Source organism: Haliotis rufescens, unplaced genomic scaffold (assembly GCF_023055435.1).
Source record: "Haliotis rufescens isolate VD_foot unplaced genomic scaffold, xgHalRufe1.0.p SCAF_10, whole genome shotgun sequence".
Lineage (NCBI taxonomy): Eukaryota > Metazoa > Mollusca > Gastropoda > Lepetellida > Haliotidae > Haliotis > Haliotis rufescens.
In genome coordinates this window covers 25,033,591-25,056,464 of record NW_025963780.1, presented here as the reverse complement: position 1 = coordinate 25,056,464, position 22,874 = coordinate 25,033,591, and the positions used below count along the sequence as shown (strand labels likewise).

Sequence of the window (22,874 nt, the reverse complement as noted above, 5' to 3'; positions counted from 1 at the left end):
TTTTGTCTAATTGGTTAACAAAGTCTGATCCTAAAAAACAAAAGTGGAATATCATATCTGAAAAGTTACTGTTTCTGTGATGTTTGCTCTAATTATTGAAATGAATATTCAGAGTGATGACAAGTGCCTTTGAATACCATGATGAAATAGTTATCTTTTCCAGGTTTGATGGACATTACGAAAGATCCAGATTATTCCACAGCCTACGACAACCTGCCAGTTGAGCAGCCTGGCGACACAGACATGATTCAAGAGGGACGCTTCTTCATGAGTCATGTGGACGATCTCACGATGAGAATGACATTTTTCCAGAACGCAATATCCCACCACAAGGACATGTACATAGTTGATGCTGACTGGGCTGTGTCGAGTATTGTGAAACTGTTGGACGATCGCATTGATCACACAGGTTACGAGAGGATTAAGACGCGCCTTCAGCTTCATGAAGAAATGATCAAAACTGCATTGCCAAGCAAACTTGAGATTAAACGACAAATTGAACTCCTTAGGTTTATTAGTTTCATGACCCCCTTCCTGATCGGCCTGAAGAAGCGGATGAGGATACCCAACATCAACCGATTGTTGCCTGCTATGGCAGGTGAGTGGCGTGGTGGATAATTTTGTATAAAATATGCAACTATTACCCATATGGGCAAGGATATTGGTACAATTATTATTCCATGGATTGTAGTGTTTGCTTTATGCTGATTGGCTAGTTCATACCAATTGTTCCATTGTTTTCATTGTTTGAGATGCGGCTCTTTTGAGCAGTGTCATCATCCATTGTTCTGGTTGTGACAGACTGTTTCATGGGCTGAGCTGATGACATTCAGGAAAGAAAAGACTATTACTTTTCATAACAGATTAATTTGGTATTATGAAAGAATTAGGTTTCTTTAACCTCTTTTGAGTAGTATATTACTGATTCTGGTGAAAAAATTTCCTTCATGAATTGCTGCATGAAAAGTTTTGATCAAAATGATTTCTCCCAAACCCCGTGTATTACAGGAGACGAGTGCCGGACAGAGAGAGACTTACCTCCTCTTATCCTTGGTCAAGATTTCAAATGCAAAAACTTCTCGTTTGGAAACCATTATTTCCATCTTCATGGAGGTAAGTGTTGAGAGATAAACGTGCCTTGTGTTGAATAGTATATATTGACCTACATTCATTTTGTGCTCACCAAATCGAGCTCATGTTGCCCATCTGTCGTTTAGTTTTGCATTTTCGAAACTGTATGAATGTGTCTAAAAAGTGCTCACAGAATTCTGAAATGATTTTATACATGGACACTAGGACCATGACGGGTAACTCAGGTACTAGGGTCAGGTGGGTACTGAGTAGGACCTGGGTACCCACAGGACTACCCTGACCTGTGATTAGACACATGATGTATTGTCTAATAAATTATCTAGACCTCCATGGTAACAATGTCAACAATGTTCGCATTTCCTTCTGACTTCAGTAAACTTCAGTGTATGCACGACCAGATCATTTTATAAGCATATCTAAATATATTTTGCCAGGGCTAAGGTCAAGCTATTCCCAATCGGACATTTTGTGCCCAACTCTTAAGACCTACAGCGGGTACCTGGGTAGGGTTGGGTAATGGGCGGAGGGGGAGGGGTACCTGGGTAGTAAATTTGTACTTGTCCCAGCCCTAATGGACACCACTTTTTTCTTATCATTCAGGTGAGCTACAGAGCCTTATTTTTGTACAATATAGGTACTTTTTTAAACAAGATACATTCTTAATGATTGCTTCCCAGTCCTCTTGGTATCTGTTTCAGACATGTGTTGTTTGTTTGTTGTTTAATGCTAAACTTATCAATATTCCGCCTATGTGACAACTTTCTGTAATAATCAAGTCTAGACCAGACAATTCAGTGGTTGATATTGTGAACAACGGTTCAGGGTACAGTGACACTCAATCAACCATGTCATCCAGCCTGACCACCCAATCCATTTAATCGCCTTTTACAACCAGCACTGGTTGCTGGGAACAGATTCTAACCTAGATTACCAAAGTGGTAAACGTCAGACTTTCCTGGCACATCAAGCTAACACTGTGATATAACTGGAATACTGTTCAAAGTGGCGTTAACTCACTCCCTCAGAACCCTAGGCTTTGATGGGGATTCCAATGTCAGATTGCAATGTACAATTTTGATAAATTTAATGATTCAAACAGCCATTTCTTTTGGCATTCTGATAAATAACACAGGACTCATATTTTTAGTTACCTGCTTTTCCAATTTGTATGTCTATAGGACCCAATATTTCTCATCTGGTAAACCCTCCACCATAACCTTGCTTTGAATCTGATTCAAATGATATGGTGCTTGTAACAAGGCTGCCCATCCAATGAAACATTCTGTAGCTACTGATGCTGAGTGAGATGATGACGTAACTTCCCACTGGCTATTGTAGTGAATGGGGTGAGTGAGTGAGTTGGGTTTAACGCTGCTTTTAACAGTATTCCAGTTATATCGCAGCATGTCAGCTTAATTGTGGAGGAAAGCCTGAAGTGATGCAGGTCTCAGATGTTTACCACTTCGGTGAAACCCACGAGGACGGGTATGGTGCTGACAAACCTGGAAACATAATCAGGGCAAACGGGGATTCGAACTCACAATCATAGGTTTCCAAAGGGACGCAACTCTGCACAGCGAATCACGGCACCTTAGATAACTGGGCCACCCGTGCCCCTATTGTAGTGAAAGGGTGCATGCTATTTATCACAGTAGCATGGAGAGATAATACCCGATCGTTGGAGAGGATTGATTGAATACAACTGAGTGTGTTCTTAATATTGTTTTTAGTAAATTGACAGAAATTCTGCAAACATAGAAGGGAGGCAGACCCAAAATGTCATGGTATTTTGAATACATACTGGTTGGTGTTGTTCATAGGCTGATCCAGTGGGGTTCCAGGGGGTGCGGACCCCCTCCTTTTGAAAACCAAATGTAGTGTGTTGTGGGAACTAAAATTGACTCAGAGAGGATTTTGATATTTTGGACCCCTTCATTTAAAAAATGCTGGATCGCCCTTGTTGTTTGTTTGTTTGTTGTTTAACGCTGCACTCAGCAATATTGCAAATTAGGTGTGTCGGAGTCGGAATGCGAGAATGTCGGATTAACGGGACTAAATAGCACTGAATCAATCAGTTCCCATCATTTGTGTCGGATAAAGCTGAGTGTCGGATTAACGAGTGTCAGATTAACGAGACTTGACTGTATATGGTATGCCCTTCTCTCTACATAACATCAGCCCATGAAGATCCTGGTTAGAATAGGTCTTCAGCAACCCATGCTTGTCTAACCCCATGAAGATCAGAGTTAGAATAGGTCTTCAGCAACCCATGCTTGTCTAGCCCCATGAAGATCCTGGTTAGAATAGGTCTTCAGCAACCCATGCTTGTCTAGCCCCATGAAGATCAGAGTTAGAATAGGTCTTCAGCAACCCATGCTTGTCTAGCCCCATGAAGATCCTGGTTAGAATAGGTCTTCAGCAACCCATGCTTGTCTAGCCCCATGAAGATCAGAGTTAGAATAGGTCTTCAGCAACCCATGCTTGTCTAGCCCCATGAAGATCAGAGTTAGAATAGGTCTTCAGCAACCCATGCTTGTCTAGCCCCATGAAGATCCTGGTTAGAATAGGTCTTCAGCAACCCATGCTTGTCTAGCCCCATGAAGATCAGAGTTAGAATAGGTCTTCAGCAACCCATGCTTGTCTAGCCCCATGAAGATCCTGGTTAGAATAGGTCTTCAGCAACCCATGCTTGTCTAGCCCCATGAAGATCAGAGTTAGAATAGGTCTTCAGCAACCCATGCTTGTCTAGCCCCATGAAGATCCTGGTTAGAATAGGTCTTCAGCAACCCATGCTTGTCTAGCCCCATGAAGATCAGAGTTAGAATAGGTCTTCAGCAACCTGTGCTTGTCATAAGAGACGACAAACAGGATCGGGTGGTCAGGTTTATGACTGGTGGATGGATGTCATCATATCCCAATTACGTAGATCAATGCTCATGATGTCAATCACTGTATGGTCTGGTCCAGACTTGATTATTTACAGACCACCATCATATAGCTGGAATATTGCTGAGTGCAGCGTTAACAAACAAACAAACAAACAAATGTGAAACAGTTTCTGCCAAAACATTTTGAGTCTATTGCTCAAATCTATCTCATGACATTCTTTTCCGTAGATCTTAACATGCTTGCCGTAAAAGGCAACTATGCTTGTCGTAAGAGGCGACTAACGGGATCAGGTGGTCAGGCTCGCTGACTTGGTTGAAGCATGTCATCGTATCCAAATTGCGTGGATCAAAGCTCATGATATCAATCACTGGATTATTTGGTCCAGACTCAATTATTTACAGACTGCCGTCATATAGCTGGAATATTGCAGAGTGCGGCTAAAACAACCAACCAACCAAACCAACCATAGATCTTAATGTTAATGCATGGACTTTTATTTGTAAATCTTACTAGACCAAAAGAAATTGTACTAGACTCGGACTACACACTAGAGGTTAAGTCACAGACTGATGAGGTATACATGTATCAGGAGATCCTGTTATTTTCAGGAATTCTGTTTGACCTTGAGACCTCCCCTATGGAGGAAGCTGGGAAGGAGTTCTCTGTGTGCTATGATGCTGTCAAGTCTGAGTCCATGATGTATCTCACCAAACTCCTGGAGCCGGACCACGTGTTTCCAGAGCACTGTGCCACGACCGTCACCGAGATCAATGAAAAGAGGTATGTTGTTATATTTTGATATGATATGATATGATATGATATGATATGATATGATATGAGTGAGTGAGTATGGTTTTACGCCACTTTTAGCAATATTCCAGCAATATCACGGCGGGGGAAACCAAAAATGGGCTTCACACATTGTACCCATGTCGGGAATCAAACCCGGGTCTTCGGCGTGACGAGCGAACGCTTTTACCACTAGACTACCCGACCGCCCGATATGATGGAGAATTTTAGGCAAACTGATGCCAAAAAATTGGCATGATATGTGTTAACATGTGAGTTCATGTATCTAGCAAGGTTGTACTCGATAAATTCAGTGTTGAAGTCTTTGATTGGCTTGGAAGGACATGAAGACATGAACCTGTTTGTGGACACCGTATTCGACGTAATAAGTGCGAGGGTGCTCTGAGAATTAGAAATAGGGGGCTCTTATTAGATTATAATTTTGGTGAGAAAAAAAAAACAGAGTTGAAAGATTGTAAATTTTGTGGTTTATGCTGACAGCCTGAAATGATACAAAAGAAGAATATAAGTGTATTATACACGATAGATATATTTTCCAGAATTTAATTGCCCATAATTAAGGGTGCATACAACACGCGAGTGCATATTATACACGAATAATAATTCTTGTGTACGTTAATGAATGGGAAGGGGTGCTCATTGGGATTGTTCACTAGCCAATATATTAGGAAATATTGCCGTGGGCACTTAATAGAGCGGGGCGCTTATTACGTCGAATACGGTAACAACTTCTTTATTGTTTGTAGCAATGTTCTAGGACTACTTCTTGAGGGAAAGTCAGAGGGACTGAGGGGAGGGTCACCCAAACATATGATCTCTAGGGAAGGATCGTAAAAAAACAATACAATATAGGATCATAAGAAATAATGAACTATAAGTGTACAATAAAATATGAAGCGCTTTTGCATTTTATCTTTTCAGGGAGGGTCAGGAAATGAAAAATAATGAAAAAGGACATTGGAAAGGTTATCCAAAAATATGACAAGTATTAGGGGAGGGTAATTATTTTCAGTACAGTAGTGCATCAAAACTGTGACCCACACTCCTCTATAATACATGACTGGCCCCTAACACACCATCATATTCGTGAAATATTGTCCCACTGACCTATAGTTGATGTCAAGGATGTGTCATGAAGTTGCAACATTTTACATTGTGATCAATGGTGGTTGCCTAGATACCATGTGGTGGCGTTGGAGCTGGAGACGTACTATGGGCAGAATCCACACAAGCCTCTGTGGGTTCGCTCGTACTCGGAGGCCATTAGTGGACTGAAACCCAAGAAACTCCCCATCAATGACATAAACCTCCACGAACAGTTCAAGAAGTACTTTGGTTACAAGAAGGCCATCAAGTATAAGGTAGGTCTGTCTTCATACTTGTCTGTCAACAGTACTTCCTACTTGTCTGTCTGTCTGCAGTACTTCCAACTTGTCTGTCTGTCCACAGTACTTCCAACTTGTCTGTCTGTCCACGGTACTTCCTACTTGTCTGCTATCCACAGTACTTCCTACTTGTCTGTCTGTCCGCAGTACTTCCTACTTGTCTGTCTGTCTGCAGTACTTCCAACTTGTCTTTCTGTCCACAGTTCTTCCTACTTGTCTTTCTGTCCACAGTACTTCCTACTTGTCTGTCTGTCCACGGTACTTCCTACTTGTCTGCTGTCCACAGTACTTCCTACTTGTCTGCTGTCCACAGTACTTCCTACTTATCTTTCTGTCCACAGTTCTTCCTACTTGTCTTTCTGTCCACAGTACTTCCTACTTGTCTGTCTGTCCACGGTACTTCCTACTTGTCTGTCTGTCCACGGTACTTCCTACTTGTCTGCTGTCCACGGTACTTCCTACTTGTCTGCTGTCCACAGTACTTCCTACTTGTCTGTCTGTCCACAGTACTTCCTACTTGTCTGCTGTCCACAGTACTTCCTACTTGTCTGCTGTCCACAGTACTTCCTACTTGTCTGCTGTCCACAGTACTTCCTACTTGTCTTTCTGTCCACAGTACTTCCTACTTGTCTGCTGTCCACAGTTCTTCCTACTTGTCTTTCTGTCCACAGTACTTCCTACTTGTCTGTCTGTCCACAGTCCTTCCTACTTGTCTGTCTGTCCACAGTACTTCCTACTTGTCTGCTGTCCACAGTACTTCCTACTTGTCTGCTGTCCACAGTCCTTCCTACTTGTCTGTCTGTCCACAGTACTTCCTACTTGTCTGCTGTCCACAGTACTTCCTACTTGTCTGTCTGTCCACAGTACTTCCTACTTGTCTGTCTGTCCACAGTACTTCCTACTTGTCTGCTGTCCACAGTTCTTCCTACTTGTCTTTCTGTCCACAGTACTTCCTACTTGTCTGTCTGTCCACAGTCCTTCCTACTTGTCTGTCTGTCCACAGTACTTCCTACTTGTCTGCTGTCCACAGTACTTCCTACTTGTCTGTCTGTCCACAGTTCTTCCTACTTGTCTGTCTGTCCACGGTACTTCCTACTTGTCTGTCTGTCCACGGTACTTCCTACTTGTCTGCTGTCCACAGTTCTTCCTACTTGTCTTTCTGTCCACAGTACTTCCTACTTGTCTGTCTGTCCACAGTACTTCCTACTTGTCTGCTGTCCACAGTACTTCCTACTTGTCTGTCGGTCCACAGTACTTCTTACTTGTCTGTCTGTTCGCAGTACTTCCTACTTGTCTGTCTGTCCACAGTACTTCTTACTTGTCTGTCTGTTCGCAATACTTCCTACTTGTCTGTCTGTCCGCAGTACTTCCTTCTCGTCTGTCTGTCCACAATACTTCTTACTTGTCTGTCTGTCCACAGTACTTCCTACTTGTCTTTCTGTCCACAGTTCTTCCTGCTTGTCTTTCTGTCCACAGTACTTCCTACTTGTCTGTCTGTCCACGGTACTTCCTACTTGTCTGTCTGTCCACGGTACTTCCTACTTGTCTGCTGTCCACAGTACTTCCTACTTGTCTGTCTGTCCACAGTACTTCCTACTTGTCTGCTGTCCACAGTACTTCCTACTTGTCTGCTGTCCACAGTACTTCCTACTTGTCTGCTGTCCACAGTACTTCCTACTTGTCTTTCTGTCCACAGTTCTTCCTACTTGTCTTTCTGTCCACAGTACTTCCTACTTGTCTGTCTGTCCACAGTACTTCCTACTTGTCTGTCTGTCCACAGTACTTCCTACTTGTCTGTCTGTCCACAGTCCTTCCTACTTGTCTGTCTGTCCACAGTACTTCCTACTTGTCTGTCTGTCCACAGTACTTCCTACTTGTCTTTCTGTCCACAGTACTTCCTACTTGTCTGTCTGTCCACAGTCCTTCCTACTTGTCTGTCTGTCCACAGTACTTCCTACTTGTCTGCTGTCCACAGTCCTTCCTACTTGTCTGTCTGTCCACAGTACTTCCTACTTGTCTGCTGTCCACAGTTCTTCCTACTTGTCTTTCTGTCCACAGTACTTCCTACTTGTCTGTCTGTCCACAGTCCTTCCTACTTGTCTGTCTGTCCACAGTACTTCCTACTTGTCTGCTGTCCACAGTTCTTCCTACTTGTCTTTCTGTCCACAGTACTTCCTACTTGTCTGTCTGTCCACAGTACTTCCTACTTGTCTGCTGTCCACAGTACTTCCTACTTGTCTGCTGTCCACAGTTCTGCCTACTTGTCTTTCTGTCCACAGTACTTCTTACTTGTCTGTCTGTTCGCAGTACTTCCTACTTGTCTGTCTGTCCACAGTACTTCCTACTTGTCTGCTGTCCACAGTTCTTCCTACTTGTCTTTCTGTCCACAGTACTTCTTACTTGTCTGTCTGTTCGCAATACTTCCTACTTGTCTGTCTGTCCGCAGTACTTCCTTCTCGTCTGTCTGTCCACAATACTTCTTACTTGTCTGTCTGTCCACAGTACTTCCTACTTGTCTTTCTGTCCACAGTTCTTCCTACTTGTCTTTCTGTCCACAGTACTTCCTACTTGTCTGTCTGTCCACGGTACTTCCTACTTGTCTGTCTGTCCACGGTACTTCCTACTTGTCTGCTGTCCACAGTACTTCCTACTTGTCTGTCGGTCCACAGTACTTCTTACTTGTCTGTCTGTTCGCAGTACTTCCTACTTGTCTGTCTGTCCACAGTACTTCTTACTTGTCTGTCTGTTCGCAATACTTCCTACTTGTCTGTCTGTCCGCAGTACTTCCTTCTCGTCTGTCTGTCCACAATACTTCTTACTTGTCTGTCTGTCCACAGTACTTCCTACTTGTCTTTCTGTCCACAGTTCTTCCTACTTGTCTTTCTGTCCACAGTTCTTCCTACTTGTCTGTCTGTCCACGGTACTTCCTACTTGTCTGCTGTCCACAGTACTTCCTACTTGTCTGTCTGTCCACAGTACTTCCTACTTGTCTGCTGTCCACAGTACTTTCTACTTGTCTGCTGTCCACAGTACTTCCTACTTGTCTGCTGTCCACAGTACTTCCTACTTGTCTTTCTGTCCACAGTTCTTCCTACTTGTCTTTCTGTCCACAGTACTTCCTACTTGTCTGTCTGTCCACAGTACTTCCTACTTGTCTGTCTGTCCACAGTACTTCCTACTTGTCTGTCTGTCCACAGTACTTCCTACTTGTCTGTCTGTCCACAGTACTTCCTACTTGTCTGTCTGTCCACAGTACTTCCTACTTGTCTTTCTGTCCACAGTACTTCCTACTTGTCTGTCTGTCCACAGTCCTTCCTACTTGTCTGTCTGTCCACAGTACTTCCTACTTGTCTGCTGTCCACAGTCCTTCCTACTTGTCTGTCTGTCCACAGTACTTCCTACTTGTCTGCTGTCCACAGTTCTTCCTACTTGTCTTTCTGTCCACAGTACTTCCTACTTGTCTGTCTGTCCACAGTCCTTCCTACTTGTCTGTCTGTCCACAGTACTTCCTACTTGTCTGCTGTCCACAGTTCTTCCTACTTGTCTTTCTGTCCACAGTACTTCCTACTTGTCTGTCTGTCCACAGTACTTCCTACTTGTCTGCTGTCCCCAGTACTTCCTACTTGTCTGCTGTCCACAGTTCTGCCTACTTGTCTTTCTGTCCACAGTACTTCTTACTTGTCTGTCTGTTCGCAGTACTTCCTACTTGTCTGTCTGTCCACAGTACTTCCTACTTGTCTGCTGTCCACAGTTCTTCCTACTTGTCTTTCTGTCCACAGTACTTCTTACTTGTCTGTCTGTTCGCAATACTTCCTACTTGTCTGTCTGTCCGCAGTACTTCCTTCTCGTCTGTCTGTCCACAATACTTCTTACTTGTCTGTCTGTCCACAGTACTTCCTACTTGTCTGTCTGTCCACAGTACTTCCTACTTGTCTGTCTGTCCACAGTACTTCCTACTTGTCAGTCTGTCCACAGTACTTCCAACTTGTCTGTCTGTCCACAGTACTTCCTACTTTTCTGTCTGTCCACAGTACTTCCTACTTGTCTGTCTGTCCACAGTACTTCCTACTTGTCTGTCTGTCCACAGTACTTCCTACTTGTCTGTCTGTCCACAGTACTTCCTACTTGTCTGTCTGTCCACAGTCCTTCCTACTTGTCTGTCTGTCCACAGTACTTCCTACTTGTCTGTCTGTCCACGGTACTTCCTACTTGTCTGTCTGTCCACGGTACTTCCTACTTGTCTGTCTGTCCTCAGTACTTCCTACTTGTCTGTCTGTCCACAGTACTTCCTACTTGTCTGTCTGTCCACGGTGCTTCCCACTCTCTGTCTGTCCACGGTACTTCCTACTTGTCTCTCTGTCCACGGTGCTTCCTACTTGTCAGTCTGTCCACGGTGCTTCCCACTTGTCTGTCGGTCCACGGTACTTCCTACTTGTCTGTCTGTCCACGGTGCTTCCCACTTGTCTGTCTGTCCACAGTGCTTCCTACTTGTCTGTCTGTCCACGGTACTTCCTACTTGTCTGTCTGTCCATGGTGCTTCCTACTTGTCTGTCTGCAGTACTTCCTACTTGTCTGTCTGTCCGCAGTACTTCCTACTTGTCTGTCTGTCTGCAGTACTTCCTACTTTTCTGTCTGTCTGCAGTACTTCCTACTTGTCTGTCTGTCCACAGTACTTCCTACTTGTCTTTCTGTCCGCAGTACTTCCTACTTGTCTGTCTGTCCAGGGTGCTTGCTACTTGTCTGTCTGTCCACAGTACTTCCTACTTGTCTGTCTGTCCACAGTACTTCCAACTTGTCTGTCTGTCCGCAGTGCTTCCTACTTGTCTGTCTGTCCACAGTACTTCCAACTTGTCGGTCTGTCCACAGTGCTTCCTACTTGTCTGTCTGTCACCAGTACTTCCTACTTGTCTGTCTGTCCACAGTTCTTCCTACTTGTCTGTCTGTCACCAGTACTTCCTACTTGTCTGTCTGTCCACAGTACTTCCTACTTGTCTGTCTGTCCACAGTTCTTCCTACTTGTCTTTCTGTCCACAGTACTTCCTACTTGTCTGTCTGTCCACAGTACTTCCTACTTGTCTGTCTGTCCACAGTTCTTCCTACTTGTCTTTCTGTCCACAGTACTTCATACTTGTCTGTCCACAGTACATCACTCACTAAAAGGCGACTATGCTTGTCATAAGAGGTGGCTTACGTGATCGGGACTTGGTTGATACATGTCATTATATCCCAGTTGCATGGATCGATGCTCATGATGTCAATCACTGGATGGTCTGGTCCAGACATGATTATTTACAGACCTCCATCGTATACCTGTCATTTTGCTGAAAGCATTCGTTAAACAAAGAAAGTCGCTTACTCACTCACTCACTCACCCATGCACTGTCACTAACTCACTCATCCCGGCACTCACTCACTCACTCTCAGCGCTAGAAACTAACAGTTTCAGGCCACTAGTCCTTATAATGATAACATATAGCAAGGACTACAGGACTAGGACTTTCTAACGCTGACTCTTGTTGTTCCAGTCTGCAGTGAATGGTCTAAAGACTGCATCCCAGCGCGGCCTTGTGGCCATGTTCATGACGTTGTGTCGCAAGATGCCGGCATCCCGCCTGGGAAAGCAGGACGAGCACGGCCTGTCACTCCTCCACCACGCCGCCCTCAACAACCGACCCCAGATCATTGCCGTACTGCTCCTTCAGTCCATGGATGTCAATGTCCGCCGGAATAACATTCTGTCTACAGGTGGGTGCTTCGCATCTGTGTCCAGGAGTTGGACCCAGTACATCTGAATTATGTCATACCATCAAGCTGTGATTGTTCTCAACACAATGTTTCATCACACTTTAAAATAAAACCTTTAGGATGTTTTAGAGTATAATCAGTCACTGTCATGGACATTGTACCGATCTGAAGTCTGTTTGTCCGGACCCCACCCATCACAGCACTTCAGGATGATCTGGACAATATACAGTCAAGTCTTGTTAATCCGACACTCGTTTATCCGTCAACTGGCTTTGTCCGACACTAATGATGGGAACCGATTAAATCAGTGCTATTTAGACCCGTTATTCTGACAGTCTTGCACTCCTACTCCGACACACCTAATTTGTGACGAATTACCGAAATCACTCATTAATCAGTCTCGTTAATCCGACACAGTGGTCAGCGTACTCCGTGGTCATCTGCCCGCGAGTACACAGCCCGTGTTTTGATGCGAGACGAGTCGGCTGGTAGCTTCATATTACAACGGCTGCAGAAATAAACTTGCTTAACAATAAACAATTAATGAACAATTAGTGTTTGTATCGTTATCTATCGTGTAGTTGTCCGATTTTCGATCACAAACAATAATACTACTTAATTTCGTTTATCCGACATACTCATTAATACGACATAATCATATGCAACCAACCATGTCGGATTAACAGGACTTGACTGTACGAGCAAATGAACACTGCTCTGTACCTTAATTCGCTTAATCCAGAAGTTTTTAATACAGACAAATTACCGTATTCGACGTAATAAGCGCCCCGCTCTAATAAGTGCCCACGGCGATATTTGTTAATATATTGGCTAGTGAACAATCGCTATTAGCACCCCTTTCGATTGATCAATGTACACAAGACTTATATATTCGTGTATAATATGTGTGTTATATGCATTCTTAATTATTGGAAATTAAATTCTGGAAAAATATATCTGTCGTATAGAAACATTTCAGGCTGTCAGCATAAACCACGAAATTTATGATCTTTCAACTCTGTTGTTTTTCACCAATATATCATTCTGAGTAAATAAGTAAAGAGCCCCCATTTCTATTTTTGAGAGCCCCCTGGGCGCTTATTATGTCGAATACGGTAACTGGGGGCAGTTCTGAATGGAACAAGAAGGGTTTCAGTGGTCAGAGTTACAGAGAACGGGTAGATCATGAAGGAGGGAAAGGGCCCTATCGAGACACAATGTTGTAATGTGATAGAGTATAATCCAGGTAGCATGATACTCTACTCCTGGAAACTAGTTAAGCACCACTTACTCTTTCACATGAAATAGTCATATTTATAACGTATCCTGATAAGACTGTGGTTTGAATGCCTTTGGTCTAGATGGATGTGTCAATGTAAACGATGTGCATAGAATCTAGATCCTATAGCCTATTGTCTTTGTTGCCATGCCAACCAGGAGAGACAGAAAGTGAAGGTAACCATGGTAATGCTGTTAATCAGCAAGGGGTCAACGCTGATCACCGCAACTATCCACAATCACTGCTGCTAAACATGTGTAATTATCACCATGTGGACACACCCAGTTGTTGCTGCCTCTACCTGGCCCTTCCCTACTCCTCCTGCCCCATCCCCTACTCCTGGCCCTCTCCTACTCCTGGCCCTCTCCTACTCTTCCTGGCCCTACCCTACTCCTCCTGCCCCTCCCCTACTCTTCCTGGCCCTACCCTACTCCTCCTGGCCCTACCCTACTCCTCCTGCCCATACCCTACTCTTCCTGGCCCTACCCTACTCCTCCTGCCCCTCCCCTACTCTTCCTGGCCCTACCCTACTCCTCCTGCCCCTCCCCTACTCTTCCTGGCCCTCCCCTACTCCTCCTGGCCCTACCCTACTCCTCCTGCCCCTCCCCTACTCTTCCTGGCCCTCCCCTACTCCTCCTGGCCCTACCCTACTCCTCCTGCCCATACCCTACTCTTCCTGGCCCTCCCCTACTCCTCCTGGCCCTACCCTACTCCTCCTGCCCATACCCTACTCCTGGCCCTCCCCTACTCTTCCTGGCCCTCCCCTACTCCTCCTGGCCCTACCCTACTCCTCCTGCCCATACCCTACTCCTGGCCCTACCCTACTCCTCCTGCCCATACCCTACTCCTGGCCCTACCCTACTCCTCCTGCCCATACCCTACTCCTGGCCCTCCACTACTCTTCCTGCCCATCCCTACTCCTGGCCCTCCCTACTCTTCCTGCCCCTCCCCTACTCCTGGCCCTCCCCTACTCTTCCTCTCCCTCCCCTACTCCTCCTCCTGCCCATCCCTACTCCTGGCCCTCCCCTACTCTTCCTGCCCCTCCCCTACTCCCCTCCAGGCCTCCCAACCCCTGCCCCCACCCCCTACTCCTCCTGACCCGCCCCTATCCCCACAACTATGCCTAACCCAACAATCCTCTCACCTGCCCCTCTTCTCCACAATCCCTTCCTCTTGCCCCTCTCTTGTCGCCATCTTATCCAAACTAAAGAAATTTCTTATCAGCCATAGGGTCATTTTAACATAGGAATTCCATTCAGGTGAAATATGTTTCCTTATGTCTTGTAAAACCTTTGAAGGGTAGACTATGTGTATTTGAATACATGGTCACTGTTTATACTTACACAACTACCTCTCGTGATGTCTGTATTCGTATTTAATGTAGGACAAAACTCAAGTAGTTCTTAGTGGTTAAATCACAACTTCTCATTGCATCTTTCTGCATGTATAGGCTATCATCCAGTTCGCAAACAATTCCATCGCTATGACAACTACCTGTATATAAAGATAGTGTTGTAGGCCTGTTGTAGCTAAAGTCACGGAATAGACGCAGGCATCACAAGCCCCAGCAGAGGGTCGTAGAGCATGTATAGTTGGTCAGTGTAGGCTTGAGGGATGTAAGTATGGCATGAGTAATATTCCCCTGACTGGTGAGGATGAGCCAACATATTTCACCTTGCCTCACCCCACGGTAGTTTTACGGAATGTCCATCACTCCTTGGCTTTAGCACATGTTGTTGTCACAGCTTTTGATGTTGTTGTTGTGCTGTCAATGCTGCCGTGGTGTATGGTGGTATTGGTGACATCTCTCACATGTTTTATTGTGTAATTTTAGATTTTCAGATTCCAGCTATTTTATGAATTCCCTCCTTTTTCTGTCTATTATTAGAATTGAATTTACTTGGAAATGTTTAGCAGTTTAGATAAAGTCATATAATGTCACCACAAGTACAGATAGTGTGGACAGTGATGTGACTCTGATATAAACAAGTAATATTTGGCCAGAATTTATTAACTAAAGAATTGGGTATTCTGTAACTGTACTACTGTCATACGAAAATATCGGATGTTCTTTAACGAAACTATAGTCATATGAAGAAATCAGGCGTTCTTTAACTTAACTATAGTCTTATGAAAATATCGGGTGTTCTTTAACGAAACTATAGTCATATGAAGAAATCAGGAGTTCTTAACTTATATATAGTCTTATGAAAATATCGGGTGTCGATTTCGGTCGACTGCAGGATTTGCAATGCATGTGTATTGACATTGGCATCGACAGATATTTTACAGATCTTTTCATGTTTTTAATCACTGTGCTCACGTGATTTGATGCACTTCGCGAGCTAAGACCTGTTATATTACAATAAAGATCTTGATCTTCGATCAGATCGTCTTGACTGGGCACCGCCATTTTGTTTGAAGTAAACGCAAGTGATATGAGAGGTGGAATCTGATTGGTCAATAAGATGGGCATAGGAGGGACATAGCTCGTAACAGCCACTGGTGGCGATCGATCCCAGAAATTCCAGTCTACTTTGGCAAGGGTGGAAACTGGACTTTTAGAGTCAGGTAACTCCCTTGCCTCGGGAAGATGAGTTTTAGGGACAAGGGGCTCAGCATTTGGTTCCAAATTCAATTAAGCATGGTTGAATCTATAATAGATAATATAGCTGTACATTGATTATACATTGTTTTTCTTGTAATGTAAGGATGACTTTCAACATACCCTGTCGCGTCTCATGTCACTGGTTATGACATCTTGGCCTAGATTGGAAATGGACTTGGAAGAAAATGTATGTCTGAGATCTTTTTAATTTGAAATATAAGCAATTTCATGGAGGTGTTTTGAAACTATTCACAGTACCAAACTGTGAAAAATGTGACTTGCAAGTTTTGATCTTTATAAGCGAGTCATTCAAAGGTTTGATGTCGGTGAATGATCTTAGTCTTAATTCTTTAGGTTTGGGGGTGGGAGCTTAACAGGTCTACAGGTTTAGCATCTAACAAAATCACGTTTGTTTGTTTGTTGTTTATCGCCACACTCAGCAATATTCCAGCTATACGACGGCGGTCTGTAAATAATCAAGTCTGGACCAGACAATCCAGTGATTGATGTCATGAGCATCGATCCACACAACTGGAATATGATGACATCAACCAAGTCAGCGAGCCTGACCGCCCGATCCCGTTAGTCGCCTCTTATGACAAGCATAGTGGCCTTTTATGGCAAGCATGGGTTGCACTTTTCAGGGGATATAATATAGTTCAGGTCAATAAATAACAGCTCTAATCGTCATATTACCCTGGAAATGAATGATGTGTTCATCGTGGATATTGAAACAATGTGAGTGAAGTTGCAACTGTAACTCGACAAGTACAGTAAAATAACAAACCTTGAACTGTTTTTTGGTCTTTTCCATTTTCTGTCAATATGCTGTACATATACTTATAACAAACTAAGTTTGAGTTTGTTATAACCGTAGTTCATAGTGTACTGTATTTCCATCGTTATAAATCACTACCTAGTAGGATTTTTTGGACAACAGAATATATATATATATATATATGTATCAACATTTTCATAATTACAATTTTTTGGTATGGGGTGTCTTAAAACTTTAAAATACATTGTTATTTTTTATCCTGTTTTAAGTTTGTGAACTACTCTATATTGTACAGGTGTTTAAACTGATAGTCTGAATGTATAGCAGCACCAATATGAGAGCTCATGTGAAAGCCCTCGTCAAGACTAAACTATAAGTAAATCACTGGTTCATTAAACTAACAAGTCATCAACATTTGTTGCTTAACATCAATTAAGTAGTGCACAGTGGGCTAGTGTTCTATGGTGTTGCAATTCATTAGCTGTACAGAGTTGCATCCCTTAGGTGTGCCAGGATCTGATGATCATCAGTTGGAATTCAATAGTTGGCCTGATAATGAGCCTTAGTCTGTAAGCACCATACCCGTGAGACTGGTTGTGAATATAATTAATTTTGGATGGACACTTCCCTGACAGGTCCCACACATAATAGTATATTCCTAGGAACTAATCTACATCAGTTATTTAGAAACGGACCTTTTTCGTATTATATTTTATTTTTCATGTAATAGGATCATGGTGGCTTATTTACTGTTTTCCGATGTGTGAAGAGTTCTCTGAAGGGGCCATAACTCCCCATTATGATGTATTTATGACAGCTGAGTGTCTACTTAAGTCCTGTGCACACAATAGTTCCACACAATACACGTTGAATGTTGATCACCGCCCAGATCATTTCCTAAGCATTAAACTTTTATTCTCCCAATAAAGATCACTATGTGTGGACCTATTCTGTTCTATCTGAAAAGACATTTGACAGTTTAAAGAAGAATTATGTCCACCAACAATACCTGATATTTGGTGATTTTGAGCCTAACTTCTTGCATCCCCTCCATTGCTCTCCCTGATGTTAAATCTGCTGCAGTGTCAAGAGTTACGGGCCCTTACCTTGCTGTTGACCTGTCAGATAGGGTGGCGTGTAAATCATGTGAAGAGACGACAGGCTTGGGAGAATATTTTAATACACTTCCAATATTGGTCACATGTGGGCCACAGGTATTTTGTTAGACGGCCATGAACAACACAGTTCGTTCCAAAGGTAAATGTATTTAACTTGGTTTCTTTTGAAGAAAATACAGGATTTGAGTCCAGTTTACCAATTTTTCAACCAATCGGATGTCAGATATTTGTTTCTTTATTATGCTTATTGCCATGGTGATGAGGATGACTGACACCTGTGTTTTAATATAGTTTCATATACACAGCGACGAGGTAAGACATGTACAGTGTAATGTTGAATATGTAGAACCAAGGAAGATAGGAAAATATTTTAAAATTTTGAAACAAAATTCTGTTTGATTTTCACTTCTAGGAAGAACAAGAAAACTTGTTGGAAAACTTGGTTCTTAAATTTTTATGAAAAGATTTAGTTTTTGACAGGCTTTTCTCAATATTCTGAAAGTATCTCGTTTAGTTTTGAAATTGATCATAGGAATTGTGATATCTTGGTTCTTCATTTCTATACTTAATATTTTTTCAGCTAACAATAATATAACTGTTTCAATTAATGTATTATGCATACATGTTAATTAATTCAAATATGGATTTCAATAACTATGTTTTACAACACTGACAACACACCAATCTGATATTGCAATAGCATGTTTACCTATAACAAGGATGTGATTAGCAACAGCACGATGTCACGGCATGGATAGGGCACTGGTAGGCTATGTCATGCATACAGTTGCACCAGGGAATGCCAGGCACTTGCACCATGCAATGAGGGAATGCACCTTCTGCACACATGCACAACACTGCACAACTTTAGTGTATAACACATATTAATGTCAAGTTGATTTTATCGTATTGTTTCTTGTTAGAATGACATTGTTTTATGTAATAATAACCATAATTATGATACTGAAGGTATGTTGTATTTTATTAGGAACAATGTTTGAAAGAGAAAAAAATATATTAACCTATTGTCAGTAATATACCCAAAGTATAACAGAATATTTCTTATGGCATTCCTTGTACATGTCGTGCAATGTGCTAATGATGAGTTCAACATGTCACCAGTTATCTCCCCTTCCTTGAGATGGCGACATGTATTGCTATACATGTCTTCTAAAATATTTAACAGCCCAGACAAAGGCCTTCATTTCCATTTTTATCAATATTTTCCATTTTCATGTTTTTAAGCCCAATTTGTCTTTTGCATTGTTTTAAATTGTAGCCAGACATGGATGTTCTTTGACAGTGTTTTAACTCGTGTCACTAACCACAAGATCATATCATTTCCGTTAACCCAAGATTTGTCTACTCATCTTTAACCAGTAATCCCATACCCAATCCAAGTGATTGCTGAAACAGGAAATACTGCAGCTGTTAACATTAAAATAAAGATCCCACATGGGTAACATACTTGGTCACCTTTAATAATATCTGGTGAAGAATCCTACCAATGTCAGTTAGTTAATCAGCCCTATTGTTTGAAAACAGAGTTTAATTAAATTTCACAATTGAGGTACCGGTAAGGGAATTGTGTTGTGTTTATGTATAGTTGTATGAAGCTAGCATCTTTACACAGGTCCGACAGCCTTGCACGTGGCGGCGCGGTGCGGGGCCCTTGATGCTGTCGCGTGTCTTCTCTCCAACTATGCCAATATCCTGGCCACCGACCAAGATGGCTGGGCCCCCATTCATCATGCTGCCTTCTTTGACCATGAATCCATCATCAAAATGATGATACGCAAAAACACCGGGCTCCTCGAACTGACCACGAAGAATGAGTAAGTGGATCTGTGATGAGATTCCGATGGAACACCTGGTCCTGATGGGTCCTGATGGGTTCTGATGGGTCCTGGGTGGTGATATGATGTCAATATCATTAGTTATGGTGTCTTTAGTTGCCTTATATGGTGTCATAATAGGTTAGTAGAAAAATATTGGGCGAGTCACCATAACACCATAACACCATAACAAATTTATTATGCCCAAAAGTTTACACTTTCTGGTATCCATATCGCACATTTTGCCTTTTATCAGGCATTTCCTCATCGGTGCTACCAGCAAAGCGTTTGACAGCCATTGCTTATGTCAAAGGGAGACCACTCTTCAAACCTTAGAGGCCAAACCTTGTTGAAAATTTTAACTATAATCTTTATCAATAAAGTCACGAATGTGATCTTAAAAACAGATTAATGTCCTTGCACATCACAATTAATGATAGTAAAACACAAAACAGTGTCAAATAAACGAATTTCGGTACCAGCATTTCCATGTGAAATATTTGAGGTGGGTGTTGGAAAATCCAAGATGGCTGTTACTGACAGTATACAGTCTCATATTAGGTCAGTATCAACCATCTTGGATTTTTTCTGACGGTGTACAGGCTTATGTAAAACCTTGAAATTTAAATTCTCCCTACCTAACACACAGGGACATTTCACCACCCCTTGTAAGTGTATCTTAAAAAGTAGTTTTTAGGGCTTTTAGGGTTTTATGTTAGAAGGGTGGAATGAGTCTTCAGTCTCAGAAGTTAGTTGACATTGTTCCAGGATGAAGTCATCTCCTCTCCTACTGGCAGCAAGTTCCGGCGCCCTGTCCGCGGTGCAGTGTCTCATCCTGCTCGGCTCCGATATCACCAAGACGGACGGGGACAACAACGGCATGGTGAACCTAGCGGCGTTGCGGTTCCACACCAACATCCTTGAGTACCTGATAGAGTGGAACCACCCTAATGTGCCGGTGTGGGAGATCCTTGTAGGTAGGTGGTCAACTCATGTCATGTCGTCTATGTGTATCGGCCATATATATATTCCCTCTGCATGTGTACCGTATTTTCTTGAGTATAGTGCAGACTTTTTCCCCCCAAAACACATCTGTGTAGAAGGGGATGCGCATTATACACGCCATAATGAGTTTTGATGGGTATATTTCCCCCAACGCAAAGACTAATATTACTGTGAGCATGTAACACCGGAAATACCATGTCAACAAATACTGAAGCACGCAAATTAATCATGTAATTACACTGTCTGGTTATAAAAAGTGTTCTTTGTATATCTGGACTTATATTTGTTACTTATTTCATTAATTTTATTCAAAATTCCTTTTAATATTGTTTTAATTAATTTCGGCGAAATCGTGTGTGAAACGATCAGAAGATCACACAACTCACTGTTATTAACAGCAACCATTCTCAGATTACCGCTATTGACACCTTGAAACAAACTTTAGTTGACAGAATGGATACATATATCATAAATACCATACTTTGAAAAGTTTGAAAGACTCGTGAAAAGTCATACTTGTTGTAGTTTGACGATTCTATGTAAACATGTAGTTCTCGCAATCATGTATGCGGGAGCCTCGGGTGACTGGTCAAATTCTTAGTAGTAATGTCAAATAGTAAGTGTTACGAGGGGATTTCCAAATTGAAATGAAAGGTTAACCCAGAAAGTATTAGTGCATTCACAAATGTTTGGAATATTGTCACTGTTGATTGACATTAAAGAATTCTCTCTCAGCTTTTGAATCCGGAATAGTGTTGGAAGCTGTCAGGATTTCAGTGTTTCTAAATACCGTATTCGACGTAATAAGCGCCCCGCTCTAATAAGCGCCCACGGCGATATTTGTTCAAATATTGGCTAGTGAACAATCCCAATTAGCACTCTGTCCGATTGATCAATGTACACAAGACTTATTTATTCATGTGTAATACGCACTCGTGTGTTAATATGCACCCTTAATTATGGGCAATTAAAATTCTGGAAAATATATCTGTCATGTATAATACGCACAGACTTTTCTTTTGTATCATTTCAGGCTGTTAGCATAAACCACAAAATTTACGATCTTTCAACTCTGTTTTTTTTTCTCACCCAAATTATATTCTAATAAGAGCCCCCTATTTCTAATTTTGAGAGCGCCCTGAGCGCTTATTACTCTGAATATGGTAGGTATCAAAACTGCATTCGAAACAAGGGAGGTCAAAAAGGCTTCGTGTCACTCTTAAAAAGATACAGCCAGCCTTTTAGAAACTGTCTTATCCAGAAACTTCTAGAATGAGGAAGCCTGCCACGTTCATGTACACAACAAGGGCAGATAACTCTAAATCTAGTACAGGACCAGTCTGGAAAGCTCCACACTGTTTACTGCTGTTCAAATCTGGCCGGGACAACACTGTTACTAGTGATTTAATCATTTGCTGCCACTGACATGTACTGCAAATATATTTACAACATGTATTCCATTGTCTTGTGTTGGCCATGTTATATGTACTTGCCGTCTGCTTGTTACAATTGATATCATATGTGAAGCATGAAGATCTGGAATAGGTAGAATAGGTTTTTAGCAAGCCATGCTTGTCATAAGAGGCGACTAAAGAGATCGGGTGGTCAGACTCACTGACTTTTATGATGCATGACATCGTATCCAAATTACGTGGATCAATGCTCATGATGTCAATCACTGGAATGTCTGATCCAGATTTTTTTTTAAAACCAGCGTCTTATAGCTGGAATATTGCTGAGCGCGGCGTTAAGCAACAAACAAAGAAACATCAAATCATATGTATAGTCTAGCTGCTTGTTACAATTCATGTGTATATTCCGTCTGCATGTTTCAGCCATGTTGAATGCTGAGTCGTTGATGAAGAAGGACAGTGCTGTGAAGTGTCTGGAGGTTCTGTCCACGTCCAAGGAGGATCACTGGAAGGCCATCTTGTATGCAGGTCAGGACGGAATCACGATATCGTCTGCCAGTTATCTTAAAACTGTTAGAATTTTCCTGCATATTCAATAGCAACAAAACTCCTAATAAATAATAATAAAGTCATCACAATGTTTATTGAGTGGGAGTTGTTTATCATACAATAAAACACTGCAGGGAGAATAAACCATGAGGGGCGCATGTTCGAAACTCCAGACAGCATCTTCTAATCTCCAGAAATGAACAATGTTTTATCATGAAATAAACTACGCTTGGTTCTTTATTGTTTTCTGCTATTTATCGTGTAGCTGTGTTATATATTATGCCATGTTTTTGCCCTAAAGAATGCTATGGTGCTTCTCAATTATGATCCCAGCTGAGAAAAATTTAAATTGTATTATCAATTTTATCC

General features: G+C 42.3%; 1 protein-coding gene across 1 annotated transcript in view; it reads left to right on the top strand.

Annotated features, from left to right (window-relative positions):
* The window catches only part of LOC124117112 (ankyrin and armadillo repeat-containing protein-like), a 47,599-nt gene that overhangs the window by 4,056 nt on the left and 20,669 nt on the right, over positions 1-22,874 (top strand). Inside the window, exons 3-10 of the mRNA XM_046478842.2 lie at positions 164-598; positions 1,009-1,113; positions 4,590-4,761; positions 5,969-6,152; positions 11,702-11,921; positions 19,338-19,539; positions 20,308-20,516; positions 22,380-22,484. Coding sequence (XP_046334798.1) covers positions 164-598; positions 1,009-1,113; positions 4,590-4,761; positions 5,969-6,152; positions 11,702-11,921; positions 19,338-19,539; positions 20,308-20,516; positions 22,380-22,484 — 1,632 coding nt within the window. The remainder of the gene's footprint in view (positions 1-163; positions 599-1,008; positions 1,114-4,589; positions 4,762-5,968; positions 6,153-11,701; positions 11,922-19,337; positions 19,540-20,307; positions 20,517-22,379; positions 22,485-22,874) is intronic.